Source organism: Coenobita brevimanus, chromosome 20 (assembly GCF_032717465.1).
Source record: "Coenobita brevimanus isolate Jiangsu-jjx chromosome 20, ASM3271746v2, whole genome shotgun sequence".
NCBI lineage: Eukaryota > Metazoa > Arthropoda > Malacostraca > Decapoda > Coenobitidae > Coenobita > Coenobita brevimanus.
In genome coordinates this window covers 2,517,700-2,544,375 of record NC_136973.1, presented here as the reverse complement: position 1 = coordinate 2,544,375, position 26,676 = coordinate 2,517,700, and the positions used below count along the sequence as shown (strand labels likewise).

General features: G+C 42.1%; 1 protein-coding gene and 1 pseudogene across 3 annotated transcripts; both read left to right on the top strand.

Moving 5' to 3' along the window:
• Window positions 1–1,334: 1,334 nt before the first annotated feature.
• LOC145391876 (serine/arginine-rich splicing factor 7-like) lies at window positions 1,335–21,920 on the top strand. 3 transcript variants are annotated; one of them, XM_080266371.1, is made up of 5 exons: window positions 1,335–1,356; window positions 16,054–16,263; window positions 16,771–16,947; window positions 20,601–20,843; window positions 21,733–21,920. In XM_080266371.1, exons 2-5 carry the CDS (start codon window positions 16,067–16,069, stop codon window positions 21,800–21,802), a joined length of 687 nt encoding a protein of 228 aa, XP_080122497.1. In that variant the 5' UTR covers window positions 1,335–1,356; window positions 16,054–16,066; the 3' UTR covers window positions 21,803–21,920. The 3 variants fall into 3 exon arrangements, with proteins under 3 accessions (XP_080122497.1, XP_080122495.1, XP_080122496.1); XM_080266369.1 differs by lacking the exon at window positions 1,335–1,356 and adding an exon at window positions 14,556–14,662; XM_080266370.1 differs by lacking the exon at window positions 1,335–1,356 and adding an exon at window positions 15,062–15,083.
• On the top strand, window positions 5,550–5,668 carry LOC145392014 (5S ribosomal RNA; annotated as a pseudogene).
• Window positions 21,921–26,676: the final 4,756 nt, after the last annotated feature.

Sequence of the window (26,676 nt, the reverse complement as noted above, 5' to 3'; positions counted from 1 at the left end):
TACAACTGGCAAAATACACTGAACCCTATCTCCTACAATGATTGTTTCAGATGGATTTTTTTTTTTTTTTCAACTATGCCTTCATCAAATTTTGGGAAGATACTTGTGTCACTGTCTGTACCTTTAAGACATTGGAATAACTACATAATCCTTCTCCATACTGTATTCACCACTCTTCCTTTCTCACACTGTCTGGTTCGTGTCTCTTTCTCCTTCAGTCTGTTTTTCCTCCACGCTATCCCTGCCTCTGCCTTCCTCACTCCAGCCTTCCTCCTTAACCCAGTCTCTGCTTCTTCTCCCTCACGCAGTCCTTTCTCCCTCACCCAGTCTGTCTCTGTCTCCATCCCTCTATCCTCCCTCAACCTTATGCCTGTCTCTCCCTCCCTCACCATCCTTCCTCCATCACCCTATCCCTACTTCCACCTCCCTCACTCTCCTTCCTCCTTCACCCTGTCCTGACTGCCTCCCTCACTCTCATTCCTCCACCCTATCCTTGCCTCTGCCTCCTCCACTTTATCCTTCCTCCATCGCCCCTGTCCCTGCCTGTCTCCCTCACTGTACTTCTACCATATCTCTACCTCTCTCTCACTCTAGTCTTCCTCCTCCACCCTATCCCTGCCTATTTCTCCTAAACTCGACGTATCCATCCACCACTATTCCTACCTAGTCTTTCCTCATTCTGTCCGTCCTCCTCCATCTTATTCCTGCAAAAACAAATCTTTTATAGTTGCAAGAGAGAAAATATGAACTATTTTTTTTTTTTTCCTTTTATCTGTATGGGGGACAAGAAGTAATGAGATATTTCCATGATTCTTGTTACTCTTGCAAATATAGATCTGTTACGATAATTAGGAGGGTTAGAAGGAGTTAGTTATCTCTAAAAGGTGCAGAGAATGGGGTAAAAATGCGAAAATTTTTATGCTAGTGGTGGATTGAGTCGTCCTTTGTTGAATTGAAAATTCCCGCCCCTCGTCGCTTCTAACGATTTATTTTGGGCAAGTTGAAGAAGGAATATGGGTAGATTCTGTTCTCTCATTTCCATTTCCACCCTGTAATAAAAAATCAGAGTTACGATCTTACGGGAAATCATCCTATGTTGGATTCAAAATTCCCTCTCACTAAACTCCCGCCAAAACTCACGATTCCCTTTCCTCACTTATTTATTTTTTCGGGAAGAACAAGGAATATGGATAAATTATGCACCCCTCTTGATTTTTCCTTGATCCAGTATCAGATCAGAAGGTATCAGGGAACTAAATGAAAAAATTTATTTATGAACCCGCCAATCCAGTTCTAATATGGTGGTTGTGTGTGTCTCACTGGTTGACGGCGCTGACTTATCTCGCAATATAGATGGTAAGTGCGCGTCATCCACGGTTATCAGGAGTAGGGAGAGTAAGAACAGTGAGCGTGAAAAATGGAGGGAAGAAGGAAAATGTGATATATGGAGAAAATAGTCCAAAAAAATGATAGGGAGACAAGACGGCGCCATTGGTGAACGCATGGTTGTATGTAGGCGGCGACCCTAGCGAAGAAGAATCGGTAATTCCCTCAATTTTACCCTCAAAATTACATCTGTAATAATTTTGATGTGCTGAAAAGTAAATAAAAGTGAAAGAGGGAATAAATTGATCAGGGAGGGATTTTTACACTCACTAATCTTTAGATCTTATCTGGAGTATTTTGAACCTCATTACAATAACCTAATGTGGACCCAGACCCATGTAAATGCGAACCCGGTGGACTTTAGGCTTAAAATCGCCTTTTTGCAGTCCACCATCATCCTTTCAGGGGTAAGGAGGTGGGAGGCGTTTTTATAATAGGGCAGAGGAATCGTTGTTGTATAATATTATGTCACCGCATGAAGGAGCCTTTCCAGAAAGTTCTTGTCGGTCTGTGGTGCACTGTGGGCTTGGGCGCCAATTTCAAATCAGCCAATCACAGCGCTCCGTTGCTAGGGCGGGAAAGCAGGGTATAAATAGGCAGCCCGCCGAAATTTGAATTTAGTTTCAAACTGATCGTGGTTGAGTGCGTAAGTCGTTGTGGTGGTGTTTGTAACGGTGTTTGCGGATTATTGAAGAAAGCCCTAATAATATATAGTTTTGATTAGTGAAGAATGCAAGTGCCTTTGTTTGAAAACAGTGGTTAGATAAATTACAAGTAGATTACGAGAATTTGAGGGGACAGTCGGACAAAGATATACGATGGACGACTCTGCAACGTGGCGATCAACTATGTCAGTTTTTCCCCCTTACCTGTTATCTTACCTGGTGGGCTTCCTGGATCCTGAGCCTGCCCAAAGGAAGGGCCCACGGAAGCCACACACTGCTGATGCGCCAGTCCACGGAAAATAAGAAATGAGTAAGAGAGAGCAAAGCAAAGATATAGGCTGGAAGGTGCAGGAACGTTGACGTTAATCGTTAGTGCAGTTGATGGAATTATACTGGGTTGATTGGGAAATTGTGGAAGAGAAATGAAATATTCGGAAAAGCTCATCTGAATAGAAACCGAGTGGATTTGAGTTCAAAAAGTGCCGGTCTTCAGCAGTCCCCCATCCACTCTCTGTGAGCTAGAAGAATGAGGGTTCGTACCCGGGCAACTCCACCTTCCGGTGTTACCAGTGGCACCACGTGAAGCCATTCCCTCCAGCAGCAGTGTTGCTAGTGTAACAGTAAGTAACCTCCCGTCTTTTACAATAATCTTTTTGACAGACATCTCTACAGACGGCGCGGGCGGCTATGGGCCGGGTATGGCGGCCACATTAATGGTATAAAGATACATTTTCGGAAGTACGCCCAACTAACGGACACATTAATATGCTCATTGCTGAATTTAATTAACTCGAAGCATTTTCTTGTATATAAGCATTCGTCGCAAATCCATTTCCTTGTACATAAAAGATGGGAAGTCCAGCTCCAGTCTCCGTCTTTCATCGCATCTAACTTAAACCTACCTATCTATCTATCTATTGCCAGACACCACAACCCCTTAAGGGGTGGCCATTTGACTTTGAGTTATTTGTTTTAAGGGGAGGGGCACTAACCCTCCACCAACCCACTTGTTCACACGTAGGGAGCACGTATTAAACCTACCTTACTTTAATTTAGACGTCGATTCCATAACAGCTACGAGCTGAACAACCCCCACACCCACTCCTTATCTACTAAGCCTAGTACTAAAAAGTTCTTTTGCGACAGATGGGTATAGAAGAAAAATTGACTAAAATGCATTAACTAAATGAACATGAGTTTCACTTCGTTAGTTGGGTTTATTGCAGAAATAGCACCGGAAAAAAATGAGTCATGGAAAAAATAGTTGAAAAAATTACCCCCTTTTTCCCCCCTTGACTGGTAAGTGTTACTTATAAGTCAGCGGAGGGAGCTGGTGGTGCTAAGTGGTTAGCTTGCTGTGGCGTGTGAAGTGAAATCTAAACTCTAACCATACCGGTACGTTGGACGCTAACCTTTGTAGGCACTTATATATCTTCTTGGAGCGCCATAGCCCACTAGACCACCAAGCGTCATTTAGTTGAATGATTACCACCCAACGTAACGTTTAGTAAATAGCTTCCTCGATTGCAGAATTATTTGGCTCGTCACTTATTCACCTTAAAAAGTTAGCACCGCAAGAAGTGGGTGGATGGTTGGTGTCGCCGTATCCAACTTCTGCAATTCGAAACTTAATAGTTTTTTTGTGGAATAGGCTTCTTGTGGACCCAGGCTCATCTGAATGCGAACCCGGTGGACTGCAGCTGTAACATGCTCATTTACAGTTCACTATCCTTTCGGTGGATAGATGGAGTTAAGGGGCGCTTGTAACAATAGCCTGACAGGGGAGCCAGACGGTATATAGGTGCTAACATGTGAAGGCTTCCCTCTGGCACGTATAGCGGTTAATTTGCAACGGACGTTACAAGGAAGTTTGAATTTACAACGGAAAATTCGAATTTAGTCTATACGATCTTGCTGTCTGGCATTTGGAGTCACCCACTCTAACTTACAAAGAAAGCTTGTATAAGTACCCTCTATACCTTTGCGAGAATAAGTCATGGTTTGAATGTTTGAATCGTTAGAATTTTGAAAGTTGGTTATTGATATGCGACGGATGGATCACCATGAAAATTTTGAATATGGATAGTTAAGCACAAAACATCGGTTATTGATCTGCAACTGATATAACATTAGGCAAAGGGGGAACAGTACAAGGAAGTTTGAATTCATGAGCCGTTAAATTTGTAAAAATCGGGTATACTGTAGATATGCGACGAATGTATCGCCATGGAAAATTTGAATATGAAATACGTTAAACTTATCGGTTACCGGTATTAATTTGCAACTAAAGTATTAGGAAAAATGTTTGAATATATGAATTTTCAAGACTTTAAGACAGCATGGTATTTGCAACGGAGAGTTAGGCCTATTCGGAAGTGTTTGAATATGACTAGTGGCCCCAGATTCATCTTAAATTTAGTACCGGTGGACTGCAAGCTCAAGTTGTCCTCCGGCTGTTCACCATCCTCCTTTCAGGGTCAGGGATTGTCTCGCAACAGTCGAGATACATAGTCGCTCGACTGTCTCTAGACTTTGTATCTCGGTGTGTACAAGGCTTAAGATATAAATAGCTTGACATACAAGAGAAGTTTAAAGTGTAATATGCAACGTAGATTGAAGCAGTTTATTTTGCATATTGAACTTTCCACTCAGTATGGTCCTATACCTTACAAGTTAGTGAAAGGAGTTTATGGCCTTGACTTTTGTAAGTAATCAGGTATGAATAGTGGTAATGTTTGGAGTTTACCCCTTTCAGTTTAACGACTCGTTTTATTCTTGCTATCTTTAGATGACTTAATTATCTTGGGAAATCTCACTCTGAAAGGGTTCAAAAAGGCAATCAAACCCAGCACTTCGAATAGTTAAACACAGTAAGTGAGTGTTGTAAAAATGTCATTAAGTGTTCTTTAAGCTTTACAATGTAGTTTATTGAAGATGCAAATATTTTTGAATTTGTATATAATGCACAAGAAAAAATTACAGGGTATGGAAGGAACTGACGAGTAAATGTGGGTATTCTTATTTATTTATTTTTTGTTTTTCTCAGCATAATGTTAAGATTTCATTGCTATTGATACTTTTGTAGACAGTTGTTATAGGTATCCCTCTCTAGCCTCATTGCTCTCAGTTTTTAAACACTATGGTTCAGGTGCAGACCCCCACTCTCCTTTGGAGGGATATTGTTGGATGGCATTTTTGACGAGCGTTTCTCCGTTTATATATCTGTTTCATCTCATGTATGCAGAATAACTGAAAAATTGGAACCTGATTGAGGTAAGTTTCTTGCTAGTGTCCAGGGCTTCAGTGATTGTAAGCACAATCATGTAGTGCTGAGACTGATTTCAAGCAATAATCTTTACCCAATAGCTCTTGCAGTGTGTTATGATTGAACTTGCTGAATTGCCTTCCCACCTTTCTTGACAACATTGTGCCAAATACTGTGTACTATTGTGGGCAACCAATTGAATAGCAATTGACCATGTGGCCTGTTTTTATGGACATAACGGCCATATCACATTGAGTACACCGCTTCTCGTCTGATCGGCAAAGTTAAGCAACGTTGGGTCTGGTTAGTACTTGGATGGGTGACCGCCTGAGAACACCAGATGCTGTTGGCATAACGTTCTTCCTACGTGTCAAGTGGGGTTGGTGGAGGATTAGTGCCCCTCCCTGTAAAACAATTAACTCTAAGCCCTTGGCCACCCTGTTTGGGATACATGGTGTCTGGCAATGAATGAATGTTGAATAAACCTCCCCCCACCTCTCCTTCTTTTTCCCTTTCCCCACTGGGAAAAAGATTGAAATGTTCAGCAGTTTTACTTAGCCAGAATAATCAGGTGTACAGGTCGGACTGTCCTCTGGAAGCCAAAATTATCATTTACAACAAACTAGTATGTATGATGGTGCTAAGGTTGCAGTGCGTGTGGATGGTGAACTGAGCAAATTTTTCTTTTGGAAGGTTGGGTTGAAACAGGGATCTGTCATGTCTCCATGGTTGTTCAGTCTGAACATGGATGGGGTAATAAAAGAGATACAAGGTAGAGCAGTGGATGTTGGAGTGGCCCTAGTGAGAGAGGGTAGTATTTGGAAACTCCCTGTTCTGTTGTTTGCAGATGATACTGTTAATTGAGGAGCTGCAAGGATTAGTGGATGAGTTTGGGAGTGTGTGTAGAAACGGAATCTACAGTAAAGGTTAACGTAGGGAAGAGTAAAGTGATGGTCTTTGAGAGAGGTGAAGTCAGTGCATGTACAGTGAGGTTGGATGATGAAATGGAAAATGTGAGTACGTTTCAGTACTTGGGGAGTGTGATGAGTCAGGATGGAGGTTTGGAGGGTGAAGTGCTTGAAAAGGTACAGCAGGGAAGAAAGGTTGCTGGTTCTTTGAAAGCAGTGATGAGAAACAGGGAAGTGAGCATGGAAGTAAAAAAGTCACTACATGACAGTATTGTAATACGAACTCTAACGTATGGAAGTGAAGCTTGGACGTTGTTGGAAGGATACAAGTCAAGAGAGAGCAGTGGAAATGAGTTATTTAATAGGAGCATGTGGGAAGAGTGAAAGATGAGTTTTGGGCGAGAGTAGAGGCATGTATGGACAAATTTGAGAGGAGCGAGATAGTGCTTTTGATTGGAGACGAATGGCAAAGTTGGGAATGTACGAGTGGATGGAATGGTTGATCAGTGGGGTGTGCCAGCTGAAGGTGGGAATGGTAGTGCTTTGGTGGACATCTTTGCTGGTAAGGGGCTGGCAATAGCCAATACCTACTTTCGACATAAGATGATCCACCGGTATACATGGAGAGTAATGAGGAGGATGGATGGTGAACTTGTTGAACGAAAGGCAATGGTAGACTACGTGTGTGTGGATGAGCGAATGAGAAGACAAGTGTTGGATGCAAGAGGGTCGGGGAATGGAGTATCGGACCATTACTTAGTGATGGCCAAGGTAAAGCTGCAAAGAAAATGGTTGAAGAGACGAAGGGGAAGACGGGAGGAAACAGCTCCTGTGAGAAGAGTGGAGAATTTGCAAGATAGAAAATGACAGAGTATAAGAGCATAGTGGAAGAAAGATTGGGAAGATATGAGCTAGAGCAGGTGGAAGACGTATGTAAGATATTTACGGAAAGGATAGGCGCAGCGTGTGAGTTGGTTTGTGAGTGAGGAGGAGATGCATGGGACAGCATGGTGGAATGATGAGGTGAAACGAGCTGTGGAACAAGAGAAGGCATATAGTAAATGGTTAGCGAGTAGAGGTATATGTGAGTAGGAGAAGGGAGGTGAAGAAACTGGTGAAGGAGAGTAAGAAGAAAGTGGATGATGAGTTCGGGAGGAAGCCGAGTGTGAAATGGAGGGAGAGTAAGAAATTGTTTTGAAAGGAGGTAAGGCAGTGTGAAAAGGGAAGTAGCAGGGGAGTGAAAGGAATAATAGATTGTTGGTGGAGAACAGAAATTGAGGAGATGGAAGGAGCACTTTGAGGATTTGTTGAATGTAGAGAGTGAGGGCAGTGCGAGTATAAGTGGTTGGGGGGGTGGCTGGGATAAGAAGAGATGAGAGGAGGGAGGAAGAGATCAGTAGGACGGAAGTAGTGGAATCAATGAAGATCAAGTTGGGAAAGGTGGTGTGGTAAAATGCTGAGGTATGGGGGTGAGATTGTTGTGGAGTGGATATGGAAGTTGTGTAGATTGGCTTGGGAAGGGTTCCAGAGGACTGGAAATTAGGTATAATTGTCCCTTTATATAAAGGAAAAGGGGAGAGAGAAGTATGTGGTAACCATAGGGGTATTTGCCTTCTTAGTTTGACTGGTAAAATATATGGTAGAATACTCGTTGATAGGGTTAGGCATATGACGAGCTAGTTGGAGAAGAACAAGGGGGATTTAAGAAGGAAAAGGGTGTGTAGATCAGATATTTGTTATAAGGTGTTTAGTGGAGAAGTATCTAGAGAAGGGAAAGAAAGTGTATGCTACCTTCATGGACTTGGAGAAAGCTTATGGCAATAGATAGGGAAGGTATTAAGGATATATGGAGTGGACGGGAAATTGTTGAATGCTGTGAAGAGTATGTACGATGGAGCTAGGGCTACGGTGCGAGTGGATGGTGAGCTGAGTGAGTTCTTTAATCTCAATGTGGGACTGAAACAGAGTTGTGTGATGTCTCCATGGCTGTTTAATATATACATGGATGGGGTTGTAAAGGAGGTGCAGGGTAGGGCAGTAGATGTGGGAGTGGGTCTAATGAATGAGGGTGAGATTTGGAAGATTCCGGTGCTGGTGTTTGCTGATGATAAAGTATTGTTGAGTGAAGATGAATGGAAGTTGCAAGGTTTGGTGAATGAATTTGGGACAGTGTGAAGGAGAAGAAAGCTGAAAGTTAATGTAAACAAAAATAAAGTTATGGTGTTTGAGAGGAATGAAGTCACAATGGACAGTGAGGTTGGATGGTGAGGATATGGAGAGTGTGAGTGCATTCAAGTGCTTGGGTAGTGTGATGAGTAAGGATGGAACTTTGGGAGATGAAGTGCGTGAAAGGGTACAGCAGGGAAGGAAGGTTGTTGGTTCACTGAAAGCAGTGATGAGAAATGGGGAGGTGAGTATGGAAGTTAAGAAGTCACTGCATGATAGTATTGTGATCCCTACCCTGACGTTTGGAAGCGAGGCGTGGACCGTGATAGAGGGGAACAAGTCAAGAGTGAGAGCAGGGGAAATGAGTTACTTGAGAGGAGCATGTGGAGTGACATGGAGGGACAGGTTGACGAATGAAGTGAAGGAACGTTCTGGGGTGGATGTGGTTGAGAAGTTTAGGAGAAATACACTGGGGTGGTTTGGACATGTGGAGAGAATGGAGAATGACTGACTAAGGGTGTATATAGGTGAGGTGGAGGGATGGAGTTGAGAGGTATATGAGGGAGGGGGGGGGTGAGGTGAAGGGAGGGTAGTCAAATGGTGGGTGACAGCGACTTGGAGGCGTTTTGTCTGCGGCAACCCTTTGCGAGGATATAAAGGAGCATTGTGGTGTGGATGTGACAGGAAGCGTTAGGAGGAACACAGGTGGTTTGGCCATGTGGAGAGGATGGAGGGTAAGAGGCTGACGAGGAGAGTATGTGAGTGAAGTTGGGGGGGGGGGAGGCCGAGAATGAGATGGAGTGGAGAGGTAGATGAGAGAGGGGGGTGTGAGTTGGGAGCAGGGCGGTGAAATGGCGGGGGACGGCGACGTGGAGGCGATTTGTTTGTGGCCACCCCGTACGGGATTAGGGTGTCTGGCAATAAATTAAAATAAATAAATAAACTAGTGACGACTGCAATCCCAGGTTCATCTGGACATACGTCTTGGCCAAAGGCCTGTCGCAGAATGGGTGGCCACAAGGAAACTGCCACAGCATCACCTTGGTTATCAGGTTGCCTTCCTTCCAACTCGCCCACTTATACCTTTCCACCCTGTCCCTCCATATAATTATTGTTTCCCCTCCACCTCGTTCTCATATCTGTGCAGTTTAGCACTAGAGTTGGAAGGATGACAATTTTAGGCCTGTTAAAGTAAAGACAACAACAACAGCAATATGCATTACTGCAATGAAAATCGAATATACCATCACTGTTAGGCATATGACAGAGGAGCTAGTTGGAGAAGAACAAGGGGGATTTAGGAAGGGAAAATGGTGTGTAGATCAGATATTTGTTCTAAGATGTTTAGTGCAGAAGTATCTAGAGAAGGGAAGGAAAGTGTATGCTGCCTTCATGGACTTGGAGAAAGCATATGACAGAATAGATAGGCAAGGTATGTGGAAGGTATTAAGAATATATGGAGTGGAGGGGAAATTGTTGAGTGCTGTGAAGAGTATGTACGAGGGAGCTAGGGTTACGGTGCGAGTGGATGGTGAGCTGAGAGTTCTTTGATCTCAATGTGGGACTGAAATGGTTGTGTGATGTCTCCATGGCTGTGTTTAATATACACATGGACTGGGTTGTAAAGGAGGTGCAGAGTAGGGCAGTGGATGTGGGAGTGGGTCTAATGAATGAGGGTGAGATTTGGAAGCTTCCGGTGTTGCTGTTTGCTGATGATACAGTACTGTTGAGTGAAGATGAATGGGAGTTGCAAGGTTTGGTGAATGAATTTGGGACAGTATACTCCCCCAGTATCCCTGCTTGTCGTAAAAGGCGACTAAAAGGGTTGGCGGAGGGTTAGTGCCCCTCCCCGGAAAACAACTAACTAAAGAAACAAACAAGAAGCCTCGGACAAGGACTGACCAAACGTTGACGACCCAGGACCGGACAAAGGACTTGGTAATGTGTACATGGAATGTAAGAGGAGCGAATGATGAGGTGAAAGAGAGAGAGATTGTCCAGGTGCTTGAGGATGCGAAAGTGGATGTATGTGGAATAACTGAAACAAAATGGAGAGGAGAAAGTGTGAGAGAATGGGAGTATGGATGGAGTATATGTGCAGGAGTAGATGAGAATGAGAGGGCAAAGGAAGGAGTGTGTATAGTTGTGAGTAAAAGATGGAAGAAGAGCATAAGACAGTATGGATCAGTTGGGTCAAGGATTGTGTGGGTAAAGTTGAAAGTTGGAATACAAATGTGGGGGATTGTGTGTGTGTATGCGCCAACGCAAGATCGTGCTAGAAGAGTGAGAGAAGAGTTCTGGACAAATGTGGAAGTGTGCATGGAAAAGTTTGGAAGGAATGAGAGAGTGTTTTTGATTGGTGATATGAATGGTAAAGTTGGTAATGTGAAGGTGGATGGAATAGTTGGTGAGTGGGGTGTGCCTGCTGAGATAGATGAGAATGGGAGTGTGTTAGTGGACATTTGTGCTGGGAGGGGGTTGGTGATAGCCAATACCCTCTTCAGGCATAAAATGATCCACAGGTATACATGGCGAGTGATGAGAAGGGTGGGTGGTGAACTGAATGAAAGGAAGGCAATGATTGATTATGTGTGTGTGGATGAAAGGATGCGAAGATGTGTAAAGGATGCAAGAGTGTATAGAGGTTGGGGGAGTGGACTTTCTGACCACTACTTGATGGTGGCCAGAATTAGGATGCAAGTAAGGTGGAGGAATAGAAGAAGGGAAAGACGAGAGGAAGGAGTAGTTGCAAGGAGAGTGGAAAGGTTACAAGAGGATGAGAAAAAGGCAGAGTATAAGAGAGAAGTGGAGGAACGATTGGGCAAATATGAACTGGAGCAGATGGGAGACGTGGAAGGTGTGTGTAAGATATTTACAGAAGAAATATGTGCAGCATGTGATGTGGTGTGTGGAAGGAAGAGAAGACGGAGGGGGGTGCAAGGAACAGCGTGGTGGACAGAAGAGGTGAAACAGGCTGTGGCACAAAAGAAGAAAGCATACAATGAATGGATGAGAAATAGGGGCGTGGAAGAAGTTGAGAGGCGGAAGAGAGAGTTATATGTGGAAAGGAAGAGAGAGGTGAAGATATTAGTAAGAGAGAGTAAGAAGAGAGTGGATGAGGAATTTGGAAGGAATTTGAGTGTAAAGTGGAGGGACTGTAAGAAAATGTTCTGGAGAGAAGTGAAAAGAGTAAGACAGGGTGGAAATGAAGTTAGCAGGGGAGTGAAAGATAAAAATGGTAGATTACTAGTGGAGAAGGGAGAAAAAGTGAGCAGATGGAGAGACCACTTTAAGGAATTGTTGAACGTAGAGGATGGAAGTAATGCGAGTATAAGTGGCTGGGGAATGGCTGGGAGAAGGAGGGAGGTGAGAAGACAGGAAGAAATTAGTAGGATAGAAGTTGTGGAAGCAATGAAGAAAGTTAAATCGGGGAAAGCCCCAGGAATTGATGGAGTGTGTGGTGAAATGCTGAAGCATGGGGGAGAGATAGTAGTAGAATGGATGTGGAAGATGTGCAGATTGGCCTGGGAGGAAGGTAGAGTCCCGGAGGATTGGAAGTCAGGTATAATTATTCCCTTGTACAAAGGAAAAGGGGAAAAAGAAGTGTGTGGTAATCATAGGGGCATTTGTCTTCTTAGTATAATAGGAAAAGTGTATGGTAGGATACTTATAGACAGAGTAAGAGAAAGAACAGAGAAATTAGCTGGAGAAGAACGGGAAGCTTTAGGAAGGGAAGAGATTGTGTAGATCAGATATTCATTCTTAGATCTTTAGTGGAAAAGTTTCTAGAGAAGGGAAAGAAGTTGTATGCGGCTTTCATGGATTTGGAGAAAGCATATGACAGGGTGGATAGACAAGGATTATGGAAAGTGTTAAGAATATATGGAGTAGATGGGAAGTTGTTGAATGCTGTGAAGAGTATGTACGATGGTGCGAAGGCTGCAGTGCGTGTGGATGGTGAACTAAGTGAATTTTTCTCTTTGAAAGTTGGTTTGAAACAGGGATGTGTCATGTCTCCATGGTTGTTCAATCTGTACATGGATGGGGTAATAAAAGAGGTACAAGGTAGGGTAGTGGATGTTGGAGTGGCCCTGGTGAGAGAGGATAGTGTTTGGAAACTCCCTGTACTGTTGTTTGCAGATGATACTGTGTTGTTGAGTGAAGACGAAGGGGAGCTGCAAGGCTTGGTGGATGAGTTTGAGAGAGTGTGTAAGAAACGGAACCTAAAGGTGAATGTAGGGAAGAGTAAAGTGATGGTCTTTGAGAGAGGTGAAGTCAGTGAATGTACAGCGAGGTTGGATGGTGAGGAATTGGAAAATGTGAGTACGTTTAAGTATTTGGGTAGTGTGATGAGTAAGGATGGAGGTTTGGAGGGTGAAGTGCTTGAAAGGGTACAGCAGGGAAGAAAGGTTGCTGGTTCCTTGAAAGCAGTGATAGGAAACAGGGAAGTGAGCATGGAAGTAAAAAAGTTACTACATGACAGTATTGTGATACCAACTCTAACGTACGGAAGTGAAGCTTGGACATTGTTGGAAGGACACAAGTCAAGAGTGAGAGCAGTGGAAATGAGTTATTTAAGAGGAGCCTGTGGAGTCACGTGGAGAGACAGGCTGACGAATGAGGATATAAAGGAACGTTGTGGTGTGGATGTGGATGTGATAGGAAGCGTTGTGAGGAACACACTGAGGTGGTTTGGCCATGTGGAGAGGATGGAGGGTGAAAGACTGACAAAGAGTGTATGTGAGTGAGGTGGAGGGTGGAAGAGGGAGGGGGAGACCGAGGATGAGATGGAGGGATGGGGTGGAGAGGTATATGAGAGAGGGGGGTGTGAGTTGGGAGCAGGGCAGTGAAATGGCGGGGGACAGGGCGACTTGGAGGCGATTTGTTTGTGGCCACCCCAAACGGGATTGAGGCGTCAGGCAATAGATAGATAGATAGATAGTGTAGGAGGAGGAATCTGAAAGTTAATGTAAACGAAAGTAAAGTTATGGTGTTTGAGAGGAATGAAGTCACAGAGTGTGCAGTGAGGTTGGATGGTGAGGATATGGAGAATGTGAGTGCATTCAAGTACTTGGGTAGTGTGATGAGTAAGGATGGAACTTTGGGGGATGAAATGCCTGAAAGGGTACAGCAGGGAAGGAAGGTTGTTGGTACACTGAAAGCAGTGATGAGAAATAGGGAGGTGAGTATGGAAGTTAAGAAGTCACTGCATGATGGTATTGTGATCCCTACCCTGACGTATGGAAGCGAGGCATGGACCTTGCAAGAGAGGAACAAGTCAAGAGTGAGAACAGTGGAAATGAGTTACTTGAGAGGAGCATGTGGAGGGACAGGTTGACGAATGAAGAAGTGAAGGAACGCTGTGGGGTGGATGTGGATGTGGTTGAGAAGATTAGGAGAAATACACTGAGGTGGTTTAGTCACGTGAAGAGAATGGAGAAGGAAAGACTGACTAAGAGGGTGTATGTAGGTGAGGTGGAGGGAGGGAGAGGGAGAGGTAGACCGAGGATGAGGCGGAGGGATGGAGTTGAGAGGTATATGAGGGACGGGGGGGGTGAGTTGGGGGGAGGGTAGTCAAATGGTGGGTGACAGCGACTTGGAGGCGTTTTGTCTGCGGCCACCCTTTGCGGGATTAGGGCGTCGGGCTATAGATAGATAGATAGTAACATTTTCACAGGGTGTACTCATAATCTCGCCCCACATGATAGATCATCCCACAGATTTGAACTAGGAAATTTCTTGTTTGCTCAGTTGTAACAAAATATGGTGCTAGGTGTACCATTATCTTATCTTGCCAATGAGGCACTGGAGATAGATCACAAAAGGACGAAAACTTAAGGTTTTAGAGTAATATTCGTAAATCTTGAAAGGCTAGTAGTAAACTACCCCTAGGATCACTAGAAACGTGATCCCAATGGACTGTCTACCATCTTATCAAGCGAGGGAGCTGATAACGATGCCACCACATGAAGGAGTCTCTTCCAGCATTTGAATCGCATTAGCGGGAAAGGTGCAGTGCATGACCATGGAAGAATTATTTTCATCCGAATGTCTAATCTTACAAAAATCAGTTGCAGAGGTTATTGGTATAAGGAATTTGAATTATAGCGAGTAATATATGCGTACTTAAAATATTAATATTTTAAAGAACCATTGGTTCCGTCACGAGAATCAATGGCTGGAATGCGTTAGGCGGTTTCATTCTCATGGTGACGGAGGTAGTGATATCGTTGACTCTCAGCACGTGACGGCAACTTTTTTTTGGCATTCAGGTAAATAGAAACAAATGTTTGTTAATATGGACTCGCCTAGACGTTGAATATTTTTACTTTTTTTTTTTTATATAATGAATTTGCACTTTCTGGTCTTTGCAGTCTTGTGTAACTACCGGTAGTGTAAGATTACTTTTGAAGTTTTTGAGTCATGCTTTATAGTTGTTGGATCGTTGTTTACTGTTACGTTAGGTCAGGTTAGAAGAGGCCATCATAAGAACCCGATTGCCCGAAATATTGAATTGGCAAAGGAAACTTGTGCATCATTAGCAAATTATTATCCATGTTATATCGGATGTTACTCGCAGGCTGTCCAGTTGTATCGACGTAGTTGGCCACAGTTAAATACACAAGGGTAAAATCGTTTGGTATGTGTGAGGAAAAGTTGCTGCAAGTTTGCTACACGTACTACCCATTTCAGGTACTGACCCATCATAGGTTATTGATTGAAAATAATAGCACCACACACCACAGTTTGAATGTAGGTGTTGATTCTTCAGTGGGAGGTCATAAAACACTAATTCCTTACTTGGTAATATTGCTGCATTGACTTTGAAGAGGGGTATGGGGGCTGGTAATGGTAGGTTTGGTTTCCCACTCGAGATAAATTTTTGTGTTCAGTAAGTAGTAATTGTGAATAGAGAGACCTTTTCTTGGATATCATTTCCTTTTTAGTGTGTTCTGCGGGTTAAAAAATTGTGGAGGAGTTTGAAAATGGGTAAAAGCCGTACCAGGTTTGGAGCTGATAAAAATGAAAGTGTTGGAGTTAAAAAATTTTCAGGAAAAAAAGAAAATATAAAAATATAATGGAAATTTGGTGACAGATCTGTTCAAACAAATTACCTGAAAAAAGGAGTGAATGAACCAAGGTAAATACCCAAGTGAACCAAAATGAAGGCAAATTATTCGGGAATTTTCTCATGCATATTTGTCTTGTGTATGCACTTTTACATATTATACCAGAACATGTAAACAGTCCACCTTGGCAGAAAGTTTGCATAAGGCCTTTCCTTATTAAAAATGAAATTAAAAACTGTGTTGACTACAATTCGTGTAACTGGATTTGGATGGAAAGATGTAGTCGCAAAATATATTTTGCAATTAACATTGCTGTACTGTGCTGGTTCAGTAAGTCATTGCACCTTGTTGTGAGGTATATTGACTGGCGAAAGGAAACCCCCAAATTTTTGAAAGCACAACCTGACCCAAGAAAAAATATGAAAGACGAGGGCAAGGCAAAGCTGGGAAAGAGGGGTGGGGGGAATACAAGCTACCCTTTGATTACTGGATTGATATTTAATGAGTTTACCTTTCAGCTGAGTTTAAATGTTAGGGATCTTTGTCAGGTTATAATTAACACTGTTGCTATCCTAATGTTAAATTACCCACAGGGTCTGGTGAACAATGCCTTCTTCTCTGGACTGCAAGGTGTATGTTGGAGACCTCGGTTCTGGGGCATCCAAGCAAGAGCTCGAGGACGCATTCTCATATTATGGTCCTCTGAGAAATGTTTGGGTTGCCCGTAATCCTCCTGGTTTTGCCTTTGTGGAGTTTGAGGATGATAGAGATGCTGAGGATGCTGTAAGGGGCTTAGATGGCAGGTAAGGAAAGATGCTGAATGGCTGCTCTTTATAAATCATGGACTTTGGTAGTGTATGTAGGTCCTTACACGTGGTGGCAACTCTCCATATGTCAGTCTTGAGCCATTTTAATCCCATATCCCAAAGATACCAATGCAGGACCTTATTCTGAGTCTTCCTCAGTCTATCCCAGAGCATTCATCACTCCCTATTCATAATTGTGGCTACCTTTGAAAACATGAATATGACTTGAGGCTCAGTAGTAAGTGGCTTTGAATATTTGGCACCTTTTCCTTAAGGAAACAATACATGTACATTATGTGCATTATATTTTTAATTTTGTCCTCGTAGAACCATATACGGGTTAGCAGCTTAGAAGATACAGTAGTATATACTGCATTGCTGTCTTATATTTTACTGAACCTTTTGACCTCTTTGTAGAAATATACATAGGCATCTTGTTAGCTGTAGATTACAAGGAACAGTTATATGTGTTATATTTTATTTTTTCCTATGATCTCTATGTAGAACCATTTGTGGGCGTCGTGCCCGGGTGGAGTTGTCAACAGGCAAGTCACGGAGCCGATTTCGTGGGCCCCAACCCCGCCGTGGCCGCCCCTTCCACCCAGAGGACCGCTGCTACGAGTGTGGCGAACGAGGACATTATGCTAGAGACTGTTTTAAAAACAGTCGGCGTAATTCAAGGTAAAGTGTTGTTTCAGGCTGTGTGGGATTATTGTGTGTGAATCTGCATTCTTCCTGGTGGTTATGGCACGCTTCCTCAATATTCTGAGCTTCGTTCGTTAAGCACTTATGCACATAGGAGGCCAGAGTTTGGTAGTTCACTTGATTCCTTTATGTAGGTCATGACTACAAGATGTTACTTCCATATTTTTGTTTTATTAAGGATATTGTTGTCTTTTTTTTTTCTTTTTTTTCCCCCCCCCCTGTGGTGCTTAATCTACTTTGTATTGTCATGTGGACTCGTCTTGTGTGGTGTATTTGAGCTTATCAGATAGGGGATTACTCTCTGTTGGAATTGATATTGACAGCACACTCATATTTTGTAGGCATTATGGCTGAGATCCTCATTCTCAAACCTCGAGTATTCAAAGATACATCGTCGCAGGACGACTTGAATTTGATCTTCGAGCCACACCTTGAACTTCATGGCCTCATTTGTAAAGCTTACTGCCTACCAGTCAGTCAGCGTAGACCTCTCGTGTTCTACTTGAACAGCGCAGTAACATGAGCGTTCATCGCTGGTAAAACATCGCAGTTACATGACCCTATCTACGTGATCGAACATCAGACCTTCAGACAGCTCTCCTCTGAGATTCAGTTCTCTTGACAGACACAGTAAGCTTACTGTTGTAAAATTTAATTCATGATGATTTACTTTGGCTAGTGTTCAGTTACTAGCTCATTTGCCTCCCCCCCCTTTCCCCTCGTCCAGAACCAGTTCATTTAAGTAACTGAGCTTTATGTAGAAGGTAATTCATGTGGAGTTGACAGATTGTGGTTGTTTTCTTCACTATTTACAGATCACAATATTTGTATTTACACACGTAGGCTGTGTCTGTTTATTGTTTGTAACCTTGGGTCAAGTTTTATAGTGTGAGAACCGGAATTTTCTTCTTCCTAGAATAATGTGTGGTATGAAAAGAGCCCTGAGATGTACTGGTATATGTTTGTGTTGATAATTGAGGCTTAAAAAAAAAAAAATTGTGTAATAGATTCTTGACATTGCAGTTGTGACTCAAATCACCATGCTGGTATTTTCTCACGCCAGTGTGTACCATACATGAATCATATCTGAGGACTGACTGAACCAAATGCAAGTTAGCAGAAGTTCATGACTAAGTTAAGGGTCTAAAATATCAGTCATCATTGTAACCCAATTTCTGATCATCACATGGGGTGGGGTTATTCAGAGTACATTGGTTGATTGGTACTGTAATGTCATGAGGCAACGAAAATACCTGCATCAGCAGATAGAGCTGTTTCCACATCACATAAGACACTTTCGGATGCTGGTGCAGTATACAGGCCATCCTTTATACCCACAGACATTTTATAACAGGATTGTCATCAGTTTATTCCATGCATATCCTAAAATGGGTGAGAGTTGGGGAATGGCAAACACTGCTCCAAAATATCTCAACTTTTTTCATACTGTTGTTTCTGTATACTGGGAGTAAGCTAATTAAATTTAGTGTGATGTGATAGGTGGGGGCGCTCACCATCCACTCACTTGATGTAGTGCTGCTCTCGGGTGTCTGCCCTTTCCTCTCCTCCATCCTTCTTTCCTTCCATCCTCTTCTGTCTTTCTTTTTTCCATTCCTTCCTTGTCTGTCTGCCTATGGGTGACTTTAGACTCCCACTTTTGTCTTTCTTTCCTTCATTCTTTCCTGTTCCTTCTGCCTGTGGGTAACTCTACACTGAGTGACAAGCCAAATGGTTTCCTGAACACCAGGAAACTGTTTAGTATGCTGGGTGGTAACCATATAACCATATTTTGGCACCTGGTGGTTTAGTTGGTAATTACGTCACTTCAATCGGATCAAGCCGGTGAAGGTTTATTTTTGAGGGATGGTTGGGGTTTATTGCTCACATAATGCCACTCAGGGATGAGTGAGGCTGGTCACTCTCATCTTAAGTGTTAGGACCAGCTGCCTAGCCCTGGGCTCCTACGCTTCTCATGGGGCAACGTTGGATTGGAAGATGATGATAGAAGCACTGTAGATAGATATAATTTAAAGGGGGGGTGGGGGGGCAACTTATTTAAGACTTCCCTTATTGACACAGAATTGTGTCAGTCCCACCACTCAGTGCCTGTGTTGCCAGCAACTTCATATTGTTCCTCCTGCAGTAGAGGAAAGGAACTGTATCTTAGGATTTGAAATGTCTATTGCCAGATGTCTTAATCCTGTAAGGGGTGGCCACAAACAAACCACCTCCATGTCTCCCTGTCCCCTGTCATTTCACTGCCCTGCTCCCAGTTCAACCCCCCCCCCCCCCCATATACCTCTCCACTCCGTCACTCCTTCTCATCCTTGGCCTCCCCCCATTTACCTTACTCACACTCTCCTCGTCAGTCTCTCGCTCTCCACTTGGCCAATTTATCTTGATGTGTTCCTCCTAATGCTTCCTATCACATCCACACCACAGTGCTCCTTCACTTCCTTATTTGTCAGTCTCTTCATGTGACCACATGCTCCTCTCAAATAACTCATTTCCACTGCTCTCACTCTCGATTTGTGTCCTTCCAGCAAGGTCCAAACTTCATACAGTAGATTTGGTTTCAGTATTGTCATGCAATAACTTTTTCACTTCCATGCTCACTTCCCTGTTTCTTATCACTGCTTTCAAAGAACCAGCAACCTTTCTTCCTTGTTGTACCCTTTCAAGCATTTCACCCTCTAAACTTCCATCCTTACTCATCACACTACCCAAGTACTTAAATGCACTCGCATTTTCCATTCCTCTTCATCTAACCTCACGGTACATACAGTGACTTCATTTCTCTCAGAGACCATAACTTTACTCTTCTCTACATTCACCTTTAGATTCTGCTTCTTACATACTCTCCCAGACTCGTTCACCAAGCCTTGCAGCTCCCTTTTGTCCTCACATAGCAACACAGATCATCTGCAAACAACAGTATGGGAGTTTCCACACTGCAGTAGAGGAAAGGGCCGCTTCAATATCCACTGCCCTACTTTGTATCTTTTTTGTAACCCCATCCATGTACAGACTGAATAACTGTGGAGACATGACACATCCCTGTTTTGTTCTGCCTGTAATTCATGTCCCCACTTTGATTTAAGAACTGTTTAGATCTCCCATTTGCATGTAACTGTGGGAAACTGGATAAGCATTGATGATCTGTACTGATTCAAATGAAAAAATAACACAGACACTCCCCTTGATGTGGAAAGATGTCATTCTGGAAGGCTTTGTGTAAATTGTTTTACTCTGATGTTTATGCATAAGCAGTGAACACACACACATTACACACCGTAATACTAGTAGGTACACTCTGTAGTTAATGGACACACATGTAGTTGTAAGGATGACGTACTGAACACGCTATTCTTAAGGTTAAACTTCCGTAAGTTGAGTTTGTTTAACTCAGGGAGTTGGTGATCCCCAACTCTCTCATTCTTTGAAGTGAGAGCTTTTTTGTGGGTAGATTCTAGATAGTTTTATGCATGGAAGAATGTCATGATTTGACTGGGTTGGAGTGTTTACTGACCAAGAGAGAGATGTGTGGGGAGTTGCTGGTGTTAGCAGCTCAGCCCTGTTGTCATCTGTTCTGCCATCCATTTTGTCAGCTAATTTGCAGCCTATAACAGGTACTCAAGATCTCGCAGTCGTAGCCGTTCTCCTCGTCGCCGGAGGTCATACACCCGATCCAGGTCCAGGTCCCAGAGCCGCACAAGGGACCGCTCCTACTCTCGCAACCGCAGCAGATCTAGGCACAAGTCCAAGTCATGCTCACGCTCTCGGGACCACAGCCGCAGTCAGGAGAGAACCAGGTCACCATCACGTGAGAGAGACCGTGAAAAGGAACGTTCACGTTCTCCGAAGGACCGAGAGTTAGTTATTACCTACTTGGTTTAGTGTCACATGTTTAATTAAGAATGCAGAAAGCCTCAAGAATTAAGTTTAAGGGGACTGGAGGTTTGCTTTATATCCTGTATGTAATTGAGGAGTACAAGTGAAGTGTTTCCTATGCCCTTCAATATTTCCACAGTTTTATCAGACGATTTCCAGCAGCAGGGTCATTTTATATTACCGTATGTAATGGTCAGCATGATCATTGGAAGGCTCATCCACAGAACTGCTGCTTTTGAATAATAATCCATCTTTCTACGTTTCGAAGGTGGTGCAAAATGTAGGAATGAATATGGAAAAAGTTTAGAAAATAAGGGATGAGAGTGGGAGAAGGCTAAAAAATGGAAGAGAATAAAAGGTATACCCAGTAGGTGAAAATAATTTGGAAAACTGTTGAAATGGGATGGATTAGAAGAGAATGGTGGTAAACTCGATTGAATTTGATTCCTGATAAAGTAACAATGGCAGAAGTGAAGCACACATTGACAATGGAATGGCAGCAGGTTCAAAGAGTATGAAGTTCAGTGGAAAGAGTGACAATTATTGTGGGAGATGTACCAGAGATGTACCAGAATGCCTGCATGAATGAAGTTTTACCATTGGAGTGGGAGAAGATTAATTATGTTTTTTTACAGTAGTAAAGATGAATGGCATGAGTGATTGCATTTCCCAGTTTACTAGATATGCCATAAATTAGGATAGTTTTGTTTTGATACTTTCCGTGTCTCAGTATTCCATCTTGCTCCCTCTTCTAGGTGGGAATTAGCACTGGGATGATTATGGTGTGAGGATAGTATCATTTAGCTATGTAATACTGTATAAGTTTTTTATTTATAAAGTGTTGGTAAATAAAATAACATTCTCTTACAGAAACCATGGTCGGTCAAGAAGTCCCGTTGCAAATGGCAGCCCAAAGAAAGAGGAAGACGAGAATGATTGAGCCAAGCAGCTTCCTGAACCTTTATCTTGTTACTTTTGTACCTTTGTTATAATTAATGTTTGATGTGATGTGGACATTAATTTATGCCTCTGTTTTGGAAAAGTTAAGGCAGTCTCAAGTATTTGTTTCTTTTTTTTTTTTTGCCAGTTATAAGTTTCATCTTCTCTAACAGGAAGCTTTCTTTTTGTCAGCTATAAGTCGGACATTCCTAGATTATGATTTTTTTTTTTTCCCCCCCCCAGGAAGCTATATCTTTAATAAATGGTGAGATCCAGAAGATTGTTTAAAATTGCAGTTACCAAAACAGTACACTGTAGAGGGCAGAGCTGAATTTATGAGGGAGTTCAATTACCTCTGTGCTAAGAAGACCTGGGTAAGAAATAAACATGATTAAGAGGCTGCAAGAGGACTGGAAAGTGTGTTAGTGCCCACATCAACAAGTGGCTGAGATAGGTGTGCATTGAGGACAAAAGGTAAAAGCAGTGGAAGTTAGGTAATTGAGGAATGTTTAGACTTTAGAGTATGTTAATTCTGGTAAATATAGTTTGTAAAAGTTTGAGTGCAGAAATATGTTAACTTGAGGGTTGAAGAGAAGTGTGCTGAGATAGTATGATGTGGAGAGAAAGAAAAAAGAATATGTACACAAGGTGGTGATTATCATATGTTTGCTAGTTTGAAGGTGAATAGGTATGATAAATGTGTGAGAGCAAGATAGAGGCAACTGGCATAAAGCTTGGGTGTCAACTCGTTGTTGACCATTAGGTTAAATGAGTATAGTATCTAGGGAAACACCTAGGTGATGCAGAATCAAAATGTTGTGGTTATACAAGGTATGCATTTAACTCTTTATCAGGCAATCCTTCATTGCCCCATCAAGAGCATAGTGGCCTGGGGCCAGGCTACGTAGTTCAACCCTTTAAGGTGGGTGTCTTGCTTACTTAGGAATAGTGTGTATGTAACCTTTAAACTAGTTCTTTTATAACTTATGAAGGAACTTTGTGATGTGTGTGCTCCTAACTTGATGATTAACCCCAATACTCAGGAAAGTACATTTCAGTCAGTTTACCTGACACCAGTTTTCTGTTATGGCTCTTACACACACCATTTTCTCTTTAGTTCAGTGGAAAATATGTTCTGAAGCAGCGAGTATTTTTTCCCTGAATGGAATGGCTCTTACGTACACCATTTTCTCCTTAGTTCAGTGGAGAATGTGTTCTGAAGCGGCAAGTACTTTTTTCCTGAATGGAGCCGTGTCATATTTTAATGTTTTAGGTCTTCGAAATTTGATGATGAATTTTCTTTACTGCTAACATGCCATTTTGGTGCGTACTATAATCTGTTTGTTTTCATCTGATGAATGAGCAAGTACCACAATTTTTGTACATTGGTTACATGAAGTTTAGTCTTATGATGAGAGTGATTCATCTTAGTTACTAGTGAATACACCTTCAGCTGGACATTTCACTTCGAAGCTGAATATTAGGCTACTGTACTGAAGTTAATATACAGCTTATATTTAACTATATAGAACCAATGCACTCTCTCTCTCTCTCGTGATGAACTTGATACAGTATTTCCTTACTATCTATCTATCTATCTATAGCCCGACGCCCCAATCCCGCAAAGGGTGGCCGCAGACAAAACGCCTCCAAGTCACTCTGTCACCCACCATTTGACTCCCCTCCCCCCTTACTGCGGGGATATAATATTTTAATTAGGACGCAGTCGAGACGTTAATTTCCCAAGTCCGATCCTGTATTTTTTTCTTACTCTTGTCTCCAGACAGGTTTCATCATTCGACCCTTCCTTTTTTCCTGGATGGGGTCAAGTTTTGCCGACTTTATCAATATGAATCTTTTCAATATCAACTCTACCCAACGGCTGTATCAACATCCACTCTCCTAACCCCAACTCCATGTCGACTCTACTTGTCATTCTGTTTTTCTCCTTTCTTGTTGCTGTTCCATTGCTAGTCATATATCGCTGCTTTGAATCAGTGCCATATGGTTTTTGATACTTGGTGCTAGGAATTCATTATCCTTACTCTCATATGTGATCTTCAGTCTCTCATTCTCCATTTGCTCCTCATGGCCAAACCACTTCAAAGAACTTCTGATCTTTCTTGCACACCTACACCACCCACTTAAACCACCGATCCAATCCAATCTCGATCCGATGATTTTTCGGGGATATGCCTTTGCAACTGCTCCCCTCCTCTTCTTTAGTCTGTGGCTGGTTCTTGTTGTTTGCTTTTCAATTTCTTCTCTTGCTTTTTCCATGCCGCATATATGTAGTCTTTTTACCTCTTGTATCTCCTCCATATGTTCATATTCAAATAAGAGTCTTCCTCTTTTTCTCTCGTTATTTTCCCCGTATGGTTGATGTAGTTTATTGATCATCTTTCTTTCTTCTTTGTATCCTTTGCAAAATAGTAGATAGTGTTCCAGATCTTCCAGGACTTCATTACACGTAGGGCATCTTGTGTTCTGCTGTCAACGGTAAGCTGTCCGTTCTTGCCCTGAATAAAATCACTGCTTCTTGCCTGTTGTCATGTATATCTTCGGTTTTCCCCGTTTGTTTCTTCCATTGCCTATATATATATCTTTAAGCTTGATCTTTTTTCTACTTCTTTTCTCCACAGTTCTAGGTCTTGTTCTTCCATATTTTTGTTCAATTTCTCTTTACTCTTCTTTGTTAATCTCTTCGTTGATTTTTACTCTTCATTAACTTTCTGCTATTTTTTGCCCAGGTATCATTTCTTCCTTCCAAGGTTTCTTTCATGGTCTTCACTAGTTCATTTCTTCCTCCTTTTAATGTTGACTGTATGCCAGCCTTGTCTTTAACACTCTTATTTCAAACAGTGAAGATCCCACCTCTCCTATTATTCCTGCCAGTGCTGTGTTTCTTCCTCCTAATATTGTTCTGTATACACCATTTTTGATTCTTAGTAATTTCTGTAAGGTCTTTCATGAAATCTATTACACTAGCCCCGTGCATCAGTGCTAGGCACCACAACACTTTTCCAAAATGTTTTCCCAATCATCTTATTGTAGCTCTTCATAATTATACTGTAAGTTAGGTTTGCCAGTTTCTGTGCCCTTTTTATTAATTCCTGTTTGTGTTCATTGAAACATTTCCTCTTGTTTATTGTTACATCAAGATATTTAATTTTATCCATCAGTTTTACTCCTACTATATCTTGTATTCTTTCACAATTAGTATGAGGTTGCTTTTTTCTTTGTTTATTTCCAGTCCCCATTTCTTATTTCAGTTAGCTCCCTTGCATTTTTTCTTGCACCATCCAAACTCTGGGATATTTGCAGCCCATCATCTGCAAAGAACAGAGTATTAATCTTTATTCTCATTTTTGTATCCATAGTTAATACTCTCCAGATTGTTTATTATCATGTATGTTATCAGCTTGAATAATGTGGTAGACCCAGTACCTCCCTGCCTTGTGTCATTTTGTCTTGATTTCCACATGTCTGTCTTCTAATGTTGTTATTGTTTTGTCCTTCTTGTATATTTCCATTATGACTTCAATCATTTTGCTGTTTATCTTGTAATGTTTCACTGCTCCAATCATTTTATCCCTGCTTACCTAGTCATATGCTTTCTTAAAATCTATTGCTACTACAAACATTTGTTTTTTCTGCTCATATGTCTGTTCAGTGCAATACTGTAAAATATATATGTTATCCTCTTTAATTATCGCTTTTGTGAAGCCCGTTTGTTCTTCCTTTTCTTCTTGGTTTCCACACAAATGGTTATCAAGAAAAATTTTGTATGCCAGGTTAGTTAACATTATCAGCCTCAGTTTGTTCGCCTCCGGTTTTTTTTTTTTACTTTGGGTATTATTATCATTCTTGATTCTGTCCAACTATCTGGGATTTCTACTTTTTCCAAAATGTTATTGAAGCAATCCACTAAGTACTTGAAGCACTTGTCACTTCCCAGCATTGCCTTGAATACTGGATTTAGTCCGTCTGGACTAGCTGCCTTCCCTGGTTTTACTGATTTTATGCTCTTTCTTATTTCCCTTTTTGTTATTTTCCTCCCTTCCATTCTATTACCGGTACAATATTTCTGTACTTATTCTGCCATGTCCAAGTGTTCTTTATTATTGCTGGGCCTGATGTTTCAGTAACCAAGAGCTGCATTTTATCTTCCTCTTCCTCACCAGTGAGGTAATAAAAAGAAGGGATCCGGAATTTATTATACACCTAATTAACATAATAATACATTTAATAGTCACATTTGTCAGGCAGAAAAGGTTTTATATAACAATTATATTTTTAGGCGTAAACCCAAGATTTCAGCAAGGAGGGAAATGCGAACTAAAATCATCGATACTTCAGAAATTGCTTCCATGTGGTTTTGGATTCATGAGATGTCAGCGTTGTAGTAGTGATAGTACTTGTTGTTGCCCCAGGCTTGTTTGGACATGAACATGGGCTAAGAAGTGAATTTACCCTTCTATTGTTCACCATCCTTTCTGTGGTTAGGGAGGGGGCTGAGGGACGTTAGTGCTGCTCATTATATTGGTGCCACAACGTGAAGGCGCTCTTCTTCACCTACCAAGATTCGAAATGTCAGATTTAATTGCCAGATAACCGAACACTTGGGGAAAAAATCGGTGTCTAACTTAATAGAATGGCAAAGGTGGTGACCCTGTGACCTTACCCCACACCAGACCCCAACTTGAATAGTTTTAACCTCGTATTTGTATGTTGGGAAAGGTGGTATTGGAATGAATTATACAGCCTAAAGGGGCGATTATCACCCCTCTCTCCCACGATAAGCTTTAGTACAGTATTGTTACGTGTGGGCCCTGTAACTCACTCTGTCACACCCTTGCCTTCCCATTGGCCCCT

Bases quoted from the DNA above. Each gene is read 5' to 3' on its own strand.
- LOC145391876 (XM_080266371.1), top strand. From the start codon at position 16,067: ATGCCTTCTTCTCTGGACTGCAAGGTGTATGTTGGAGACCTCGGTTCT. The intron at 16,948-20,600 runs GTAAAGTGTTGT...AGCCTATAACAG, and splicing joins AACAGTCGGCGTAATTCAAG to GTACTCAAGATCTCGCAGTC. The intron at 20,844-21,732 runs GTTAGTTATTAC...ATTCTCTTACAG, and splicing joins CGTTCTCCGAAGGACCGAGA to AAACCATGGTCGGTCAAGAA.